At 43.8% G+C, this 20,645-nt stretch overlaps 1 protein-coding gene across 6 annotated transcripts in view; it reads right to left on the reverse strand.

The window, feature by feature from the left end:
- Positions 1-673: 673 nt before the first annotated feature.
- LOC118394751 (zinc finger protein 521-like) overlaps positions 674-20,645 on the reverse strand; it is a 151,528-nt gene continuing 131,556 nt past the window's right edge. For all 6 annotated transcript variants that reach the window (XM_052463830.1, XM_052463828.1, XM_052463827.1 and 3 more), the window contains one exon: positions 674-2,464. In XM_052463830.1, coding sequence (XP_052319790.1) covers positions 2,435-2,464 — 30 coding nt within the window. In that variant the 3' untranslated portion in view covers positions 674-2,434. The remainder of the gene's footprint in view (positions 2,465-20,645) is intronic.

Genomic DNA, 20,645 nt, shown 5'->3' on the forward strand with positions numbered 1-20,645 from the left:
GGTCCCCTGGAGAGCTGCAGGCTCCCTAATAGGCCTGGTGCGAGGGTGTGTGGAATGGGACCGCACAGGGTGATGGGTAATGGAGTCATTAATAACACAGACCTCCCTTAAGATCCTCAGCTGTTCGTTAGGCAGAAGCCCCAGTGGAACCAGGGGAAAGGCAGGTAGCCTAGTGGTTAGCGCATTGGGCCAATAACTGAAAGGTTGCTGGATCGAAATCCCTGAGCTGACAAGGTAAAAATCTGCCCTTCTGCCCCTGAACAAGGCAGTTAACCTGTTCCCCGGTAGGCTGTCATTGTAAATAATAATTTGTTCTTTACTGACTTGCCTAGTTAAACAAAGGTCTAACTAGGCTAAAAGGAAGCAATTTGATTTAAAACCAAAAATCCAAAGTAAGGTTTTGAAGATGATCACGTTCATGCTGTCAAGGGCCCATCTTGTTACTTAATCAAATGAATTGATCCACACACACACACACACACACACACACACACACACACACACACACACACACACACACACACACACACACACACACACACACACACACACACACACACACACACACACACACACACACACACACACACGTGAGCACAACCACACAAACACACAAACACACAACCACACAAACACACAACCACACAAACACACAAATGAAGGGCCGTAGGAGCCGTTTTCTCATACATGTTTAATATTTTATCACATGTGCAACACAAAAATGAGATCTGCCAAATACAGAACTCCATATTTGTACAATAACATTTGAATAACATCAGAGAAGAGAACTGTCCTTTTGCTGCAGCAGGAGATGGTGGTTAGTTTCCTGTAAACTGAGTATGAACAATTCTCAATCAAAAGGTCAAAACATTAAAGTTTCATACAAAAGTGCATCTCAGGTTCAATGAATGCAAAAACATTTACAGATGTGGGATCTTAATTTAATCACCTTGTTGTTGCAGGAAATGTCCTGCATATCAGGAAATTAAATCTTGTAATGTACTCGAGGTTTAAAAAGGCTTCTAAAGTTAGTCTTGATTTGACTTGATTTTGAATTGATTTTGAATAGATTTTTCCTAACCAAAAAATGTATCAACTGCTACAAAAATGGTAAAGAATTATAATCCACACAATAATTTCCTGTTGCTGCAGAATGATTTTCCTGCTGTAAAACTGGTCAAATTAAGATCCTACATTTGTAACAGATTGATTTATATTGGTGTATAATAACGCCACAATGGCTTCCAGCTTGAGCAGAGAGCAGAGCAATGGGATACCGCAGGAAACGAGGAAGGAAGGGGATAAGTTGGGAACTCTTCAGGAGACCCCAGGACATAAGTTTCATAAGCACATCCCTACAGAGAGACGTAATACATGTATAGTCTCCACAACAACCCCAAATCAATATGGATGTCTTCCCCATTGCAAAAAAAATCTAAAATACAAAGAGCTAACAAAAACGAGAAGAAAAAAATTCCAGTAATCTCCAGGCTTGAACGAGCAGTAAACATTAATAACAGAATTGTACAGGTTTAAATCAGTGGGCTGGAGATCCCCCCCCCCCATAATGCTCTAGGAGACACAGGGGGTTCATGATGCCTCTGTTCCCGTGCCAACCAGAGGAGCTAGCTGGCCTTTCCAAATCTGTGTCACTGCTTTTGCATATATCAGAACCCTATACTGTTTTTCCTTCTTTTTTTCTCTTCCTTTCATTCGAACTTGCACAGGCAGGAGGACCAGATTAAATGCACCATTCAGTCCTCAGCTGGTCTTCTAGAAGGACAGCCATGTTGGAATGAGACCCGTGATGTCACAATGTCAGGTTTGGTGATCAAGCACCCCGCTACCCGCTTCAGTAACGAATGACCAGGTCAGGATAGTGTCCACATACAGGAAATGGGCACTGATGAAAAGGGTCCTGACTGACCATACCACAACTTCCTGTTCCCTACATAATAATACCCCACATTGGCACCCTGTTTCACCAACACATTGTTGATGAATTCCACCTCTTCTGACTGACAGTGGCATTGTCATTTTTTTCTAGTTCTTTTTTTGGGGACAAACGGTTCAGAACTGTACAATAGCAAATACTGTATAAGACTGCAATATAGCTGAAGTTATTAAGCAACACATGAACAATTTCTATTTACAAAGATAGTTGGCCAGTTTTGTTGAAATAACAACCAGTCAAAGACCAGAGCTAAGTTTTTCTGTCCTTTTTTCACCCCTCTGTCTGTCATCTGTCTTTTTTCTTTTTGTGTGTGTGTGTGACATGTTTCTTCCCGATGTGAACTGAATCCAAAGTTCAGTGCAAAAGAGCCAGTGGGATATTGCACTGACGGTGGCTGGAGGACCGACCGGGTCAGACATGATTCTCCTCCTCGCCGTATGGGTCTCCTCTCCTCCTCAGGTCCACTGATAATCTGCCTGGTTAACTGCTGTGCTGAGTCAACATGTGGTTCTGAAATGGAGGAATAACAGAGAGAAAGAAAGGAATGAAAGGACTGAATCAATATCAAATTCAACACAAGGACATTTGATTTAATTCAACATTTTTTCCATTTAGCAAGTTTGAATTCAAACATTTTCATAACCTAAAATAAATAAATCATTTTCAACATCAAGGCAGACTTTAATACTGTAGAATTCACCATTGCTTTTTAGATGGTTAGTGATTGACGTAGTGTTGTGAGTGGTGAATGTCATGTTGTGGGTTTATGTGGCGTTTGCATTACCCAAATCCAATCAAAACCGAGCAGCAGTCAATAGTTATATGGATCAATATGTCCTGGAATTAAATATGGTTAAGTCCTCTACTGGCATGTCACTGCTGAGCTGACAATGCCTCCCTCCCTCCAACATCTCAATCCCCAACCAACAATGCCAACATCAGACCAATGGCTGTGGCCATGGAAACAACAGTTACCATGTAATACCCGTGATGGAATATATGAATCACCATATTAATAGACATGTTTACATAATGTGTACTGGAAGTGTAACTACCGTATAATAACAACAGGTCAATTACACCGTTGATTCAGATGCAGCAATTAGAGAAATGTCATATACTACAGAAAAATAAGTAGAGGATTTCTGAGGATGTTTGAATATCTTTACACACGCACGCACATGCCGGTTTGGTGAGAGAGAGTGGTTGTAGCGGGGACAGCTGTGCCAGCTAGGTTTTTTTTAAAGGGAGGGAGTGTATGTGTGGACCAGGGGGGGGTGTAACTGGAGTCCCTGGTGGGCTGAATCCAGGTCATCTTTTGAAGTGACTGCTAATCCCTTTAATGCAAACCACATGCCCCACTTGCTGCACCCTGTTAAAAACACGGCCTTGGACTCTCTACACTGGCACGGACAAGACACACCTGTCACACACTCATCAGCACGCACACACGCACGCACGCACTGACACCGATTATACACACAAAGAACACTGACATTCAAACACACACACATACACAAACGCTTACTCTGGGTAAGACTGAATTATCTTTGAATAAACAACATGGAAAGAGCCTGAGCCATGAAAGGTTGTGACTCCTACAGCCTTAGCCATGAAGGTGAGTTTAGCAATGTACTGACTACAGTCACCTTCAGTCTTATCAACATAGCAGCATCCCTCAGGCAGGCTAGGCCTCGTCCATTACTCCCCTCCACCCCTCCCTCTTTGCCCTTTCAGGTGCCTCCATACAAAGCATTTAAACACCTCGACACCTTTCCTTTCAGCTGGAGCGATTACTTTCCGACAGGTGGGATAATAAGCTGTTTGACGGGGGGCAGGAGGGAGTGTGACCCTTGGAAGGGTTAGCCTCGGCTCGCCTGGGCCCCCGTCGGGGCCCCTGCACTCCCTTCTAAAGAGCCGGCCCTGGCCTTTCCTCTGTTTCCCTCTCCTCTCTCTCTTCTCTCTGTGAAATAAAGCTCCTTTAAGTGAGTCTGGGAGGAGACTCCCCACGGGACGACCACCCCTCCCTCTCCCCTCATACCCCGGTGAAGACATCCGTGGCGTTGTTGGGGAGGGACAGGAGCACGGCAACCCTATTAATGAATGCGGCCCAGTACCCGTCAGCCCGGCTCCTCGGCGACTTACAGAAGCCCCTGCAGTACGTGACTTCAAATGGCAGGATATTGACATGGAGCGAGCAAAGCGGTTGGGAGAGAGTGTGTGTGTTTTTTTCTCGTCTGTGTGTATGTATGTATGTATGTGTGTGTGTGTGTGTGTGTGTATGTGTGTCTGGACCCCAAAGGAACGTAGCTCCTTGGATATAATGTAGGGCTCGTAACAGCTATTACAGGGGAAAATACCCCCCCTCTGGGGAGTACCCCCTGCCCATCCCTGTCTCAGCTCTGTCTGACACACACTGCATTCTACCTTTTCCTTAAACATGCCAGGAGTTTTTCCTCACTGAGGGCTTTTTCAAGGACGGTGCTAAACGACTTCAGTTGCAGTGGCAGCCATGCAGGCTGGAGGGAAATAGAAAGAAAAGAGAGAAAAAAAGGTAAAAAGAAAATGATACCTTTACCTCTGTGGATATTGAACTCCACAGAGTGGAAGAGAGACACTGTTCTGTCTGTATATCAGTGGAGACGAGAGAGGGAGAGGGAGAGGGAGAGAGAGAGAGAGAGAGAGAGAGAGAGAGAGAGACAGAGAGAGAGACATTTGTAAGAGAGAGAGAGAGAGAGAGAGAGAGAGAGAGAGAGAGAGAGAGAGAGAGAGAGAGAGAGAGAGAAAATAACAACTCTGTCATTGCATTTCCACTTAGACATTTTATGTCCATTAAAATAACCCAAGTCACACCCTGACCTAACCAAACATAGGGAATAAATAAGGATCTCTAAGGTCAGAGAGTGACAGTGTAGACATTGTTAATTTTGTAAATGACTATCGTAGCTGGAATCAGCTGTTTTTTAATGGAATATCTACAAAGGCGTACAGAGGCCCATTATCAGCAACCATCACTCCTATGTTCCAATGGCACGTTGTGTTAGCTAATCCAAATGTATCATTTTAAAAGGCTAATTGATCGTTAGAAAACCCTATTGAAATTACGTTAGCACAGTTGAAAACTGTTGTCCTGATTAAAGAAGCAATACAACAGTCCTTCTTTAGACGAGTTGAATATCTGGAGAATCAGCATTATTGGGTTCGATTACAGGCTCAAAATGGCCAGAAACAAATGACTTTCTTCTGAAACTCGTCAGTCTATTCTTGTTCTGAGAAATGAAGGCTTTTCCATGTGAAAAATTGCCAAGAAACTGAAGATCTGTACAACACTGTACTACTCACTTCACAGAACAGCTCAAACTGGCTCTAACCAAAATAGAAAGAGTGGGAGGCCCCGGTGCACAACTGAGCAAGAGGACAAATACATTTGAATGTCTAGTTTGAGAAACAGACTGGCACCTTCATTAAATAGGACCCGCAAAACACCAGTCTCAACGTCAACCGTGAAGAGGTGACTCCGGGATGCTGGCCTTCTAGGCAGAGTTGCAAAGAAAAAGCCATATCTCAGAAAGGCCAATAAAAATAAAAGATTAAGATGGGCAAAAGAACACAGACACTGGGCAGAGGAACTCTGCCTTAGAAGGCCAGCATCCCAGAGTCGCCTCTTCACTGTTGACGTTGAGACTGGTGTTTTGCGGGTATTATTTAATGATGCTGCCAGTTGAGGACTTGTGAGGCGTCCATATCTCAAACTAGACACTCTAATGTACTTGTTTTGTCACAAACTGAAATGAGGAAACCAGGAAATGGCAGAGCTATTTCTGCATAATGCACAATTCATAACAGATTGACTGACCCAATCCCCGAAACTCATTACCCCACATCTCCTTGCTAACCCCATCTCCTTTCCCCCAACCCCCAATCTCCCCCCAATCACCCAACGTTCTTACCCCCATTCTGTATTGCAGGCCCCAGTTACCAGCAGAGCTAAGGTAAAACCCTTAGTAGTCAATTCTCCATTAAATTAAATTTTACTCTGATCAATAATGTGCACCCGCCTCTCTCCCTAGTGAATATTGTGTCTGAGAAGCCTCTTCTTCTTCCTCTCTCTCCTTGATCGACTGGCTCTCTGCCACTGTTAACCCTCCATCCGCCTTCTTTCATCTGATTACATCATATCCCTGCAACGCCCTTGGGGGCAGAGGAAGGAGAGGGGGGAGAATGCCCGGCAGGGGACCTGTGTACCCATGCAAACAGGTGCAACATGTCTTAGGAATTTAACAGAGAGAAGAAGAGGGAGTGAGAGTGAGAGAAAGAGTGCGAGAGTGCGAGAGGGATGCAGGCTGGGGAGTTGATTTATTAACTAATCATTCTTTATGTCGTTTCCCATTCCTCTGGTAACCATCGATAGCACCGGTCCAGTACGGCAAGGCAACAGAGGTGTGCCTGTTACATCAGCTCTGCGGAGGAAAAGGCCAAACGGATCAGCAGCCATTTTGAACCTTGCATTTACTCCTACACATCTAATCTACAAACGACCCAAAACAGACAGTCAAGAGTGATGAAATAGTTATGAAATCTATCAAAACTTTTGGCTAGTAGTTAGTTGATAATTCATATCGGCAAAACTCTATCAGGATTAAGAAATCATCTGACACTGTCATTCTTATTGGTTGTAGCTTGTCTTATATTACCCAGAGTTCTGCGTTTATAGAGTGTTCAGAAAGCTGATAGAGTGAACAATAATGAGTCTCTAAGCTTGGGTCTTGGGGGACCCCTGAATCTCAGGGAAAGTCGAGGAGAAATTATATTATACAAGTGTGAGGCCAGGCAACTCAGAGCACTTAGGCCAGGCAACTCAGAGCACTTAGGCCAGGCAACTCAGAGCACTTAGGCCAGGCAACTCAGAGCACTTAGGCCAGGCAACTCAGAGCACTTAGGCCAGGCAACTCAGAGCACTTAGGCCAGGCCACTCAGAGCACTTAGGCCAGGCCAGGTGAAAAACATCAGATCCATTAGGCCTCAAAGTGCCATACTTCAAATGTTAAACATTTGTTCTCGCGTTTTATGAGCACCAATTCACAACACTAATTAGGTTTCCATCCATCCTTTTGATGCAAGTAAAGTATGTTGGATAGAAATGTTACAACAGGCCTGATGGAAACAGAACATTTGTCTGTAAACTTTCCAAATGTAGACATCACAAAATACGGTCGACATGGTGGGATCTTTTTGTGTCTGTAAAATAGATTATGCGAAAAATGTCGGTGGAAATGCTTTTATGAGCAAATAGTGATATAATAACCATCATATCGAAATAAAATTGGAGTCCCGAGATGACATGTAGTGTTGTCCTCCCACTACCGACTCTTCGGGAAAGCATGCATGTTATGATGAACTTCACAGTGTGGTGAAAGTACAAGGTGCTGAGATTGATGCTCCTTCCCAATAAATATAGAGGGTCTTATTCTGGTGACATGGTCATCGACGCTTGGCTGCCATTTGAATCTTGCTGTTTTGTCCATAATAATCTCATCAGGTAGGCTATACCCACACTGTATCTGCCAGTTGTTGTACCAGATACGCTATAAAACTAAAACTAAATTGTGAGAAAACCCATCAGTAGAGTTGAAAATGCGATGTAAACCCATTTAACTTGTATTTTTTATTCGGTACATGGGAATTTAATCGCAAAAGGTATTTCAATTTGCACTACGTCATCGGGCACAGCCTTTAATCCGCAACAAGTCAATTTGATGGAAACATCTCTGGTGGGAAAATGTGCATATTGTTTTTATGTGATTTTAGAATATTTGCATAAAAATCAGTCGCCAATTGGATGGAAACCTAGCTACTGAGTAAATAATTTACTACAGAATAATTTAGGGAGTTAAGAAGGACTGAGAAGTTAAGTAAATTTGATTTGCTACAATGAAAGACAGAAAAGCGCCAAAACTAGAGGTCGACCGATTAATCGGAATGGCCGATTAATTAGGGCCAATTTCAAGTTTTCATAACAATCGGAAATCTGTATTTTTTTATACCTTTATTTAACTAGGCAAGTCAGTAAAGAACACATTCTTATTTTCAATGACGGCCTAGGAACGGTGAGTTAACTGCCTTGTTAAGGGGCAGAATGACAGATTTTCACCGTGTCAGCTCGGGGGATCCAATCTTGCAACCTTACAGGTTGCAAGTTCAACGCTCTAACCACCTGCCTCTAATTGCACTCCACGAGGAGCCTGCCTGTTACGCGAATGCAGTAGAAGCCAAGGTAAGTTGCTAGCTAGCATTAAACTTATCTTATAAAAAAATCAATCAATCATAATCACTAGTTAACTACACATGGTTGATGATATTACTAGTTTATCTAGCGTGTCCTGCGTTGCATATCATCGATGCAACGCTGGGGGATGATTTTACAAAAGCGCATTTTATGAAAAAAGCACAATCGTTGGACGACTGTACCTAACCATAAACACCAATGCCTTTCTTAAAATCAATACACAAAAGTATACCTGCATATTTAGCTAAAAGAAATCCAGGTTAGCAGGCAATATTAACCAGGTGAAATTGTGTCATTTCTTTTGCGTTCATTGCACGCAGAGTCAGGGTATATGCAACAGTTTGGGCAGCCTGGCTCATTGCAGCCTGGCTAATTTGCCAGAATGTTACGTAATTATTATTGTTTTTGTTTTTTAAAATTAATTTGACCCCTTTTTCTCACCAATTTCATGGTATCCAATTGTTAGTAGCTACTATCTTGTCTCATCACTACAACTCCCGTACGGGCTCGGGAGAGGAGAAGGTTGAAAGTCATGCGTCCTCCGATACACAACCCATCCAAGCCGCACTGCTTCTTAACACAGCGCGCATCCAACCCGGAAGCCAGCCGCACCAATTTGTCGGAGGAAACACCGTGGACCTGGCAACCTTGGTTAGCGTGCACTGCGCCCGGCCCGCCACAGGAGTCGCTGGTGCGCGATGAGACAAGGATGTCCCTACCGGCCAAACCCTCCCGAACCCGGGCGACGCTAGGCCAATTGTGCGTCGCCCCACGGACCTCCCGGTTGCGGCCAGTTACGACAGAGCCTGGGCACGAACCCAAAGTCTCTGGTGGCACAGCTGGCGCTGCAGTACAGCGCCCTTAACCACATGTTACGTAATTCTGACATAACATTGAAGGTTGTCCAATGTAACAGGAATATTTAGACTGAGGGATGCCACCCGTTAGATAAAATACAGAATGGTTCCGTATTTCACTGAAATAATAAACGTTTTGTTTTTGAAATGATAGTTTCTGGATTCGACCATATTAATGGCCAAAGGATCGTATTTCTGTGTGTTATTATGTTATAATTAAGTCTATGATTTGATAGAGCAGTCTGACTGAGCTATGGTAGGCAGCAGCAGGCTCGTAAGCATTCATTCATACAGCACTTTAGTGCGTTTTGCCAGCAGCTCTTCGCAAGCACAGCGCTGTTTATGACTTCAAGCCTATCAGCCTGATGGCTGGTGTAACCGATGTGAAATGGCTAGCTAGTTAGCTTGGTGTGCGCTAATAACGTTTCAAACGTCACTCGCTCTGAGACTTGGAGTAGTTATTCCCCTTGCTCTGCAAGGGCCGCAGCATTTGTGGAGCGATGGGTAACGCTGCTTCGAGTGTGACTGTTGTCGATGTGTTCCTGGTTCGAGCCCAGGTAGGGGCGAGGAGAGGGACGGAAGCTATACTGTTACACTGGCAATACTATAGTGCCTATAAGAACATCCAATAGTCAAAGGTATATGAAATACAAATGGTATAGAGAGAAAGAGTTCTATAAATACTATATTAACTACAACCTAAAACCTCTTACCTTGGAATATTGAAGTCTCATGTTAAAAGGAACCACCAACTTTCATATGTTCTCATGTTCTGAGCAAGGAACTCAAACGTTAGCTTTTTTACATGGCACATATTGCACTTTTACTTCTCCAACACCAAATTGAACATGTTTCATTATTTATTTGAGGCTAAATGGATTTTTATTGATGTATTTTATTAAGTTAAAATAAGTGTTCATTCAGTATTGTTGTAATTGTCATTATTACAAATATATATATTTTTTAAATGTATTTATAAAAAATCAAAATAAAATAATTGGCCGATTAATCGGTATCGGCCTTTTCTGGTCCTCCAATAATCGGTATCGGCGTTGAAAAATCATAATCGGTCGACCGCTAGCCAAAACCCAGGCTTTCCAAACAATTAACTTTGGGCCATGTAATGTATGAACATGAACTTAACCTTTCTTCTAAATCATACATTCATATGAGCAAGAGATTCTACAGATTCTAGTTCTAACTCCCATTTCTTCTGCTACATGTATCCAAATCAAATCCAAAATCAAATCAAATGTTATATATATGATGGGATGTATAGACATTATGGACAGTATGTGGATAGAATATATAGTATATCTGAAGAATACATGGATAGAATAGCAATAGTTGAATAGGATGAATACAGTATATAAATATGAAATAGGTAAAACAGTATGTAAACATTATTGAAGTGACCAGTGTTCCATCCAAGACATCCACCATTTTGCTATTGTCATACATCCCACAGCCCTAGTAGCAGCAAGCCCTCCCCATGTCTAGTCAGTAGCAGCTAGCCTCCCCATGTCTAGTCAGTAGCAGCTAGCCTCCCCATGTCTAGTCAGTAGTGGCTAGCCCTCCCCATGTCTAGTCAGTAGTGGCTAGTCCTTCCCATGTCTAAGCAGTAGCAGCTAGCCCCCCATGTCTAAGCAGTAGCGGCTAGCCCTCCAGAATGTATAAGAAGTAGCAGCTAGCCTCCCCATGTCTAGTCAGTAGAGGCTAGTCCTCCCATGTATTGTCAGTAGCGGTAGCCCTCCCATGTCTAGTCAGTAGCGGCTAGCCCTCCCATGTCTAGTCAGTAGCAGCTAGCCTCCCCATAACTAGTCAGTAGCAGCTAGCCCTTTAGAATGTATAAGCAGTAGCAGCTAGCCTTCCCATGTCTAGTCAGTAGCAGCTAGCCCTTTAGAATGTATAGGCAGTAGCAGCTAGCCTCCCCATATATAGTCAGTAGCAGCTAGCCCTTTAGAATGTATAAGCAGTAGCAGCTAGCCTCCCAATGTCTAGTCAGTAGTGGCTAGACCTCCAGTATGTCTAGTCAGTAGTGGCTAGCCCTCCCCATGTCTAGTCAGTAGTGGCTAGCCCTCCCATGTCTAGTCAGTAGCGGCTAGCCCTCCCATGTCTAGTCAGTAGCAGCTAGCCTCCCCATATCTAGTCAGTAGCAGCTAGCCCTTTAGAATGTATAAGCAGTAGCAGCTAGCCACCCCATGTCCAGTCAGTAGCAGCTAGCCCTTTAGAATGTATAGGCAGTAGCAGCTAGCCTCCCCATATCTAGTCAGTAGCAGCTAGCCCTTTAGAATGTATAAGCAGTAGCAGCTAGCCTCCCAATGTCTAGTCAGTAGTGGCTAGACCTCCAGCATGTCTAGCCAGTAGTGGCTAGCCCTCCCCATGTCTAGTCAGTAGTGGCTAGCCCTCCTCATGTCTAGTCAGTAGTGGCTAGCCCTCCTCATGTCTAGTAAGTAGTGGCTAGCCCTCCCCATGTCTAGTCAGTAGTGGCTAGCCCTCCCCATGTCTAGTCAGTAGTGGCTAGCCCTCCCCATGTCTAGTCAGTAGTGGCTAGCCCTCCCCATGTCTAGTCAGTAGTGGCTAGCCCTCCCCATGTCTAGTCAGTAGTGGCTAGCCCTCCCCATGTCTAGTCAGTAGTGGCTAGCCCTCCTCATGTCTAGTCAGTAGTGGCTAGCCCTCCCCATGTCTAAGCAGTAGCGGCTAGCCCTCCCATGTCTAGTCAGTAGTGGCTAGCCCTCCCCATGTCTAGTCAGTAGTGGCTAGCCCTCCTCATGTCTAGTCAGTAGTGGCTAGCCCTCCCCATATCTAAGCAGTAACAGCTAGCCTAGGGCTGTGGCAGTCAATACATTTTGTCAGCCGGTGATTGTCAAGCAAATGACTGCAGGTCTCACGGTAATTGACTGTTCATTAACATAAACACAATTGGAATTGCCTGGCTTCCACACATAGCCTACAATCCAATGATGCAGACCTTTGGAACATCTACATTTTAAAAAGTCTAAATAAATAAATCATCAGTATTTTTTTTCCTAAGATATTATAGCAAAAATAAATCAATATAATATAGCCTACACCATCACAATAAATCCATAATTTATTTTAGACAGGTCTAAAGAAACATAGTGTGAAGAAAATGTAGTACTCCGAGTTGTCCTCATGTTAGGCCCTGATCTGTCTATGCCATATGGCCGTGGGCTACACTAGTGCATTTGGAAAACAATATGTGCTTAGAATTCCGTGGCATTATTTTATGGTATGAAGAATACAATTGAACATAGCTGAATAAAATATAAAGGATATTTTCTCCAAAAGATTTGAGGGAGTGCGCACATGCGGCTATTGTGTTGAGCAGTTATCAAAGAAACAGGTCCTCCTATATGCTTTATTTAGAGTTATTCATGCAACTTTAGTTGTGATACAAAAGTTGGGTTATATGTTTTGAATTTTAATACATTCTAAGGCTGCAAGATGCGACTGTACTGATGATTTGAAAAAAGTTGCATGAAAGGCATGTGCTCTGTTTTGTTCTTTTTTGCGCAGGTTGCACACACTTCATCAGTCTCTCATTCACAATTTGACAAACACAATAATCCGTGCCTTTTGCGGCCAGTGGGCGTTATGCTCTTGGGCTGAATATAATAATTATAATTCCCTTCTCCTGGCTGTATGCTCCGAAGCACCTCTCACTCACATGGCTCTCTCAGATAGCTCAATTCTTATTAGCCGATGCCCGTCATGTGATCGGGTCTTTCTCACAAGCTACAAGTGACACATCGGGGATGAAACTGCGAGTGTCCTTTTCAATTTCCATATGCATATTGAAGATACTGTATAGCCTGTAGAAATGTTGCGCAACATAAGCTCATGGGCTTTCATGAAGTGTTTGATTAGATTTTCGATTACATTTACATTGATGTCAGAGTGATTAGAGGAACAATAGAGTGTTGAGTACCAGGCAGTTAACAAGTTTGGTAGGCTACTAATGACCATCAGCAGCATCAGAGCTTGGAGAAGCCTAATTACCGTGACTAAACGATCACGTGGTATTTGACTGTCGTCAAGACTCATGACCGGATCCCGTCTGAGTAGTGATTGTGTGTTGACTATTACCGGTGTAGCGGTAATACGGTCACCGTAACAGCCCTAGGCTAGCCCCCCATGTCTAGTCAGTGTGAGCTGAAACTACCTCTCTGCTTGTAGCTGTCATAAGTCTGCTAACATAGCTGCATCTGGAGCAAGGGGAGCAAGCGGAGCGCCAAACCACAGAGATCCAGCCGCAGCACACTGCTAGTCATCAGTCAGGAGTTTAATTAAGGCATAAGAGCAGAGCAGGCTGCCGTTGAGCTATGCTGAGACAAAGACCTCACAGGCCTCAGAACAGATAACAGGTTAAAGGCCCAGTGCAGTCAAAAACATGATTTCCTATGTTTTATATATATTTCCACAATATGAAGTTGGAATAACACTGTGCAATTGTGAAAATTTTGATAAAAATGCTTGAAAACACCGCCTGAAATTTCTGCCTGTTTTGGTTTGATGGAGTTTTGGCCTGTCTGGTGACACCACCAGGAGGTACATGAGTTAATAGACCAATAAGAAACAGAGTTGCAAATTATATTCCATTCCACAAAGCACTAAATAGCCATTGTGTTCTCGGGTGTGTTATTGTGTTTTCCACTTATTGTAACAAAACTGATCATATATGACCTGTGTATGTGAAGTTCACCCTTACGACCAGACAGAGCAGGCCCATGCGGTCCCAGTACTACGTTCCCTGGGTCCCGTCTGAGTAGTGATTGTGTCTTGACGAACACAAGCCAGTATTGACTCAGTCCCCCTTTGCTTGGAGTGAGCCTTGTTCCCTACTATTGGCACGTCCACTAGGGGTGTAATCCCTTCCTGTTTGGCCTCAGGCCAGGCTTACTGCTAGCCAGTTTAGCCAATGAAGAATACAAACAAATAAATAAATAAAACTAGCAGCTGGCATTCTCCACAGTCAACACTTATCAGGCCGTAGGGAGAGCCGACCTCGTCCGCTGTTTGGCCACAACCACCACGGTCTCCTTGGTAACCGACCGTCTTGTTTGAAGTGTGGTGCCTGGGGACTCGTGGACATTCAGTACAGCTCTGGGGCTAGGGTGGGGAGTCTTTGGTGTGTGTTTGTCTGTGTGTCTGTGTCCGTGTGTGTGTGTGTGTCTTATTAGCCTGGCATGTGGTTATGTGTATAATAGCTATGTAATAAATGAGTAATAGCTGGAATTGTCTGGCTGGATGTACAAAAGACCTAAAACAACGGTGAAATCCTTCTCTTCTGAGGTGTAGCGAGAAAAGACAGACCACCCGATTGGAGGGCTAGTGTGCTTTGTTCCTCCAAATGATACTCATTACCCTGTCTAAGTAGACAAGTGAATGGTGCTAGAAACCCACTATGGGGTGATCCTGCTGTTTGACTGAGATAGCAAAACAACTGCACAACCGCTGGGTTATTATGGAGCCTCATTATGTGAAGAGACTAGAGGAAAGGAGAGAGAGAGAGAGACAGAGAGAGAGAGAGAGAGAGAGAGAGAGAGACAGAGAGAGAGAGAGAGAGAGAGAGAGAGAGAGAGAGAGAGAGAGAGAGAGAGAGAGAGAGAGAGAGAGAGAGAGAGATGGAGAGGGATAGAGAAAGAGAGATGGAGAGTTGAAGGAAAGAAGGGAGGTGGAGAGAAAGAGTTGGAGATGGAGATGAAGAGGGATACGAGAGAAAGAAAGTGAGAGGAAGGGAGATAAGAGAGATAAAGAGAGAGAGGGAGAGAGGGAGGGAGCTGGAGAAAAATAGAATGTATGTGAGTGTGTGAGGGAGATAAAGAAAAAGCAAGTGAGCGAGAGAAAGGGAGAGAGAATAATCCAAACTGATTTCTGAGGTGATAGCTACAAAACACAGATGCCTTTCCCCACTAAAAATGAAGACTATGACTTAAGAACCCAATTAAGGATCTTTCTTAGGGGAGCCATCTTGGGAAGTAGATGGGGGGATGGGTCTTGGTAGGACATGAGCCCTGGGCTACACAGACTAATTAGACTGAGGCAGGGGGGTAGAGGGGATGGGATCCAAGCCTGTCACTGGGAGGGAGATGGGTTCCATGGAGCTCCACATGTCAGTCCAAGAAACTAAACACAATTACTCTCACATTTAACCACTTCACTTAGGGACAGGAGTTTGACTGGTGTAGGTGATGACGCCACAGCACAGAAATCTCACTCATACAAATCTCACTCATTACTCCTCTGTCTCCCTTGCTGCTATAGCTACTTCAGTGACAGAGTGAATTCTAGGAGTGAATTTGAGGCTACTGTTAGATTGAGCACTTCACAAGGTGAGAGTTGAAACTGTGATGCCAACAAGGAACAAATGCAGTCTCACGTTTAGCCACTTGTTTGGAGTGAGACAGTTAGAATATTAGCTTTTAACAGCCACACAATCGGTGTCATGTATCATGTCTTTAGGAAACGGAAGTGTCTAATAATTACTGTACATACAGTGTTTGAAAATAAATCCATGAGGAAATGTGCGATTGGATTCTGTGAGGACCAGCTAGCCTCAACAGCAATTTGTAGGAACACGTTTAGAATCAGACACTTGCAAAGTGAATCTATTTGACCAGGTAAATTAAACCTGTAATGTATTTCTCATCCAGTGTTAATGAAATGCTTTATCAAAGTTGCAGAAAGTCAAATGAAAAGTACAACAGAAACGGTTAGGGAACAGATCAACTCTGGGTGATGGATTTCAACACAGAGCATCCTTCCCTCTCTTTGTTTGGATTTAACTTCTCCCAGTAGAACAGCAAGCGGAGGAGGAAGAAGAAGAGAAAAGAATGCCTCAAAGGCTTCTGGGAGTTTTTGTCATGTCTCCCTCCAGACACTGTGTTTGCATGCACACATCAGACCCACCATGGGAGAGGAAGAAACAAAGACACATACTGTACATACACACTCACACAAATGTCTCACACACACACACACACACACACACACACACACACACACACACACACACACACACACACACACACACACACACACACACACACACACACACACACACACACACACACACACACACAGCAGAGAGAAAATCCTCTTAGGATCATTAGGTTTGTCATGCTGTCTAATTCTGATCCACCTACAGTAGTAAAGTAGAATGCCGAGATTGCGTTACGTCGTCGCCATTCATCTCACAATGTTTACTTCCCCTTATACAGCGCTGACGACTGTTTGTACAGCGTGTTTGTACATCATTATAAATAAGCTTAAATATTAACGATGGTGCTTCACAAACACACAGTTGTGCCCTTTTATTTATTTCAACTTTTTTTTGAAATGGTGACAGCACTGTGAGCACATGGGCGGATGAAGAGAAGAACAGCATGTCATTTAAAAAGGTACAAAGAAAAGTTCAAACGCATGTGAAGCTGTCACACTTGGCAGATGAAGATAGTGTATTCTCAGAAAGCTAGGTGTTGGCAAGCCACTGAGGGCTAAACAAATGTAGATCAGCCTCAGAGTGGCACGTGTTAGGGATATGGTGCACTAAAGGTGGGGACATATTCCAAATTGTAAATTCTAAAATCAATCTTCATGGGAATTGTAGTCCCAATTCGCAATGTCTCGTTTCGGTTTCTCAAAGTCTGCGAGAGCCCACCAAAAAACACTGACAATCTTAAATAAATAATAATAAATATTAAATAAATATTAAATAATATTTTATTTATTTATTTTTATTTCACATTTATTTAACCAGGTAGGCTAGTTGAGAACAAGTTCTCATTTGCAACTGCGACCTGGCCAAGATAAAGCATAGCAGTGTGAACAGACAACACAGAGTTACACATGGAGTAAACAATTAACAAGTCAATAACACAGTAGAAAAAAAAGAGAGTCTATATACATTGTGTGCAAAAGGCATGAGGAGGTAGGCGAATAATTACAATTTTGCAGATTAACACTGGAGTGATAAATGATCAGATGGTCATGTACAGGTAGAGATATTGGTGTGCAAAAGAGCAGAAAAGTAAATAAATAAAAACAGTATGGGGATGAGGTAGGTAGTGATGACTGTCAGTTTGTTTTGCTCTCGCAGACGTTGAGAAATCACTCTAATATTGTTTACAGAGTGGGCTATGCTATTACACATGCTATGCTATTACACATGCTATGCTATTACACATGCTATGCTATTACACATGCTATGCTATTACACATGCTATGCTATTATACATGATATGCTATTACACATGCTAATGCAATCATTAGCAATACAGTGAACCCATGGTGATTATTCTGCTTTATTTTCAAGATATCATATTTTTTCATAATAGAAATAAAAGGTATTTTCCCCAAAATGACGAATTTCCTTAATTAAAACACAAAAATCGGCCACCGTTTGGCAATAAAACGTCCGTCACACACTGAGAAAGAAGGAGAGTCTCATTTGTGAGGAGAGGAAGTACAACATGATACAGACATGCTCTTGTCACTTCTAGCACTCATTAAAGAGCTGGAGCTTTGGACCGAGCGGAGTCGTCTTTGAAGGAATCTTTTAAAAGACCCTCCAATTAAGGTGCGTGTCCTGCGGGTATCTAAGGAAAGGGAGAGAAGTCCTCGTATTACCCACTCACTGTCCTCCTCTATCAACTGGAGCAGGACTTACAATCTCACGCCGCTCACTTCCAAGGAATGATAATGAAAGGGAAGGATAAAGAAGAGCCCCGGCTAAGTGGAACGGGGGGGGGGGAATCTCATCCCAGAAAAAAATGCAATCTTCACTGTTGTGTAACTTGAATATCATTGTCTTGCCTTTGGAGGCTTAGGAGCACTAGGGTTCATCGCCATAGAGAGGGAGGAGATATCCCACGCATGTGCACTTGCGGTGGTATCGCAACACAAGCAGGCCAATGATGAGCTGCTGGACTTATGTGCTTCTTTCAACAAATGAACTTCCACTCATAGAAATGTCCAATTTAAGCTGTGGCTAATTCACTGCTGCCACCATCAGTTAATAGATCTGCCTCATTAATCCAGTAGAGTAGCAAGCAGAGCATTGTCCATGGCTCAGTTCCTTACGTAACAAGGCAGAGAGAGACACATCCACTGAAGCTAATGCCAAGGAAACAGGAGGAAAAAGTGTATTTTTAAGTTCGCCGTTGTATTTCAGCATGGCTACTCCTAAGTACCCACAAAACCCTGGCTTGTCCGACCAAGGTAATCGGTAGAGACAACCTGAGCATGGGAGGGTGTTAGAGTAGAGTAGATTGGAGGAGAGGAGAGGCTACAAGAGGATGTGTTTCCTACCCTTATAACTGTGTGGGGGGTGGGCCGTAGGGGTGGTCAGTAGGGGGTAGTGGGAGGTTGAGTGGTCAGAGAGAGAGAGAGAAAATGAGAGAGAACGAGAGGAAGAAAGCGGAAAGACCACACCACAGCTAGCCCTGTTAGCACCAACACTGAACCATTGGCCCTCCCCATCAGCACCTCATGAAATATCTCAAAGGGGTGGTCTATGTGTCTCAATGCTTGGCTAGAGAAAGAGAGAGAAAGAGAGAAAGAGGGAAAGAGAGAGCGAGAAAGACATCGAGAAAGGGAGAGAGAGCAGAGTTTCTTCTGGACTGTGGTTTCTGGGGCACCGAGGCCCAGGAGTCAGTCAATCTGTCCGGTCCGAGGGAGGCAGCCGGGCGGGGGTTCCTGGGAGGGCTGATTAGACGGATGCTCTCCCATCATCCATCTCGACAGGCCGGCAAAAATTGGCTCGCCCCTCGCAGGGTAGAGTTCACAGGGAGAGGCGATGGGGGAGGATGGGTGGATGGCGGGGGAGAGGGGGGAGGCGGTGCGGGAGAGGGGGGTAGCGCTGAATACCTGTCACAGCCTTTGGTCTGTTTCAGGGAATCTCAGCGGCAAATTAATAAAATATCATTGCTGCTTCCCTGTACTTGCCTACCGTGGCAGGCAGCTCTCCCTCTCCTCTCTCTCTCTGCCTGCACTAACCCCCTGACCTCTTCAGACTACTGTGAGAGATGAGGAGCCGAGGTAGCCAGAGAGTGGGCCAGAGTGTCAGGGTGGAGGAGGAGAGAGGAAGTTAAAACTCCAGGCAGAGAGAGGAGCAGCATCTATCTCCTCACCGCTGGATGGTAGCTCCACTAGAGAGAGATTGACAAATTACTTCACCATGTCAGGGAGACATTTTGAGTAGTGATATAGTCGGCACAACAAACAACAACTTGTGCACAGTACATAAACCTTGACTATATCTCGTATGTGGCAGTGCGGATGCAGTAGAGAAGAGACGTCTATATTCTAGAACACTCAGAAGATGTATCTTAAATCATGTCCGCGTTGTACAACACAAATTCTAGGTCTACAAAGAAAGATGTCCTTCCTTTGAAAACACATTTCTTCATTTCTTCTTCTTCTTCTAAAAAAGGAACCCCAGGGGAGTTAGAGGTTTTGGTGTTAATCAACTTGTGTGTCTGTAATGATGTGGATTTATGTAAATGTCGTAATGAATGCGTGTTTAAGTGGGAAAAGCCTTTGCGTGTAGGTGTGTGTGTGTGTGTGTGTGTGTGTGTGTGTGTGTGTGTGCGTCTTTGTGTGTAGGTGTAGGTGTGTGCGTGTCTCTGTTTTGTGTGTGTGTGTTTGTGTATGTGTGCACATTTGTCTTTCGGTGTGTGTGTATGCACCCATTGGGGGTTGCTTCTAGAGCCACGGTGCAGGTAGAATATGATGATCGTCTTATCCCTAAGCACAATCCATGCTCTCCTTTACACAACCCCCTGCTCCACAACAAAGTGCCATATGTCTTTCATGTTCGCTCACCGTCTCTTCACAAAGGGTGTTAAACAATATAAGCACGAAACAACACCTCCGGGAGCTGGAGGATCACTTCATGCCCAAAAAATGTCAGAGTAAAAAGTTGGAAAAACATCCCCAGGTTATTTGAGATTGTTTACAGGTACTTGTAACAACCCTGGCAATAGCAAAAACACTCAAAACATTAGTTCCAATGACAGATGAAATTGGATAACTAAGACGCTGTGTTTGCCATGTTGTGTTAAGAGAGACGACTCGATGCTAAGCTAGGAGTTTGTTAGAACACACAACACTTGTAAGTTACTAATAACCTGGTCTTCCATGACCAACCTGTATGTTGGAAGGTGATGCCTCAATCCTTGTTTAATTCATGGCTGTCTGTTCTGTAGACTCAACTACCTGGTACATAATGATCACATTCACCTTCCTCCTGGCACCACATGGCTCTGTGTTGACTGGCTGAATCTCAATATGAACATTTCCTCTCTGGTCAATGCTAAGCTAAAGCCCAGAATGCACCCTTACGTCAGCTGGCTAGATGCTAATACTTAGCTAGTACCACTAGTCCGACCGTGTCTGTGGTGGTTGGGGCTCGTGGTCAGTCGACTGGTGTTCGGTACTAGTGGGTTTCACAAGGTGCTTTTTTTTTTAATGAGTGTTGACAATTCATTTGCTCTACTCAGATGGCTATATTCATATTTTTTAA

This window comes from Oncorhynchus keta, chromosome 15 (genome assembly GCF_023373465.1).
Source record: "Oncorhynchus keta strain PuntledgeMale-10-30-2019 chromosome 15, Oket_V2, whole genome shotgun sequence".
NCBI classification, from domain to species: domain Eukaryota; kingdom Metazoa; phylum Chordata; class Actinopteri; order Salmoniformes; family Salmonidae; genus Oncorhynchus; species Oncorhynchus keta.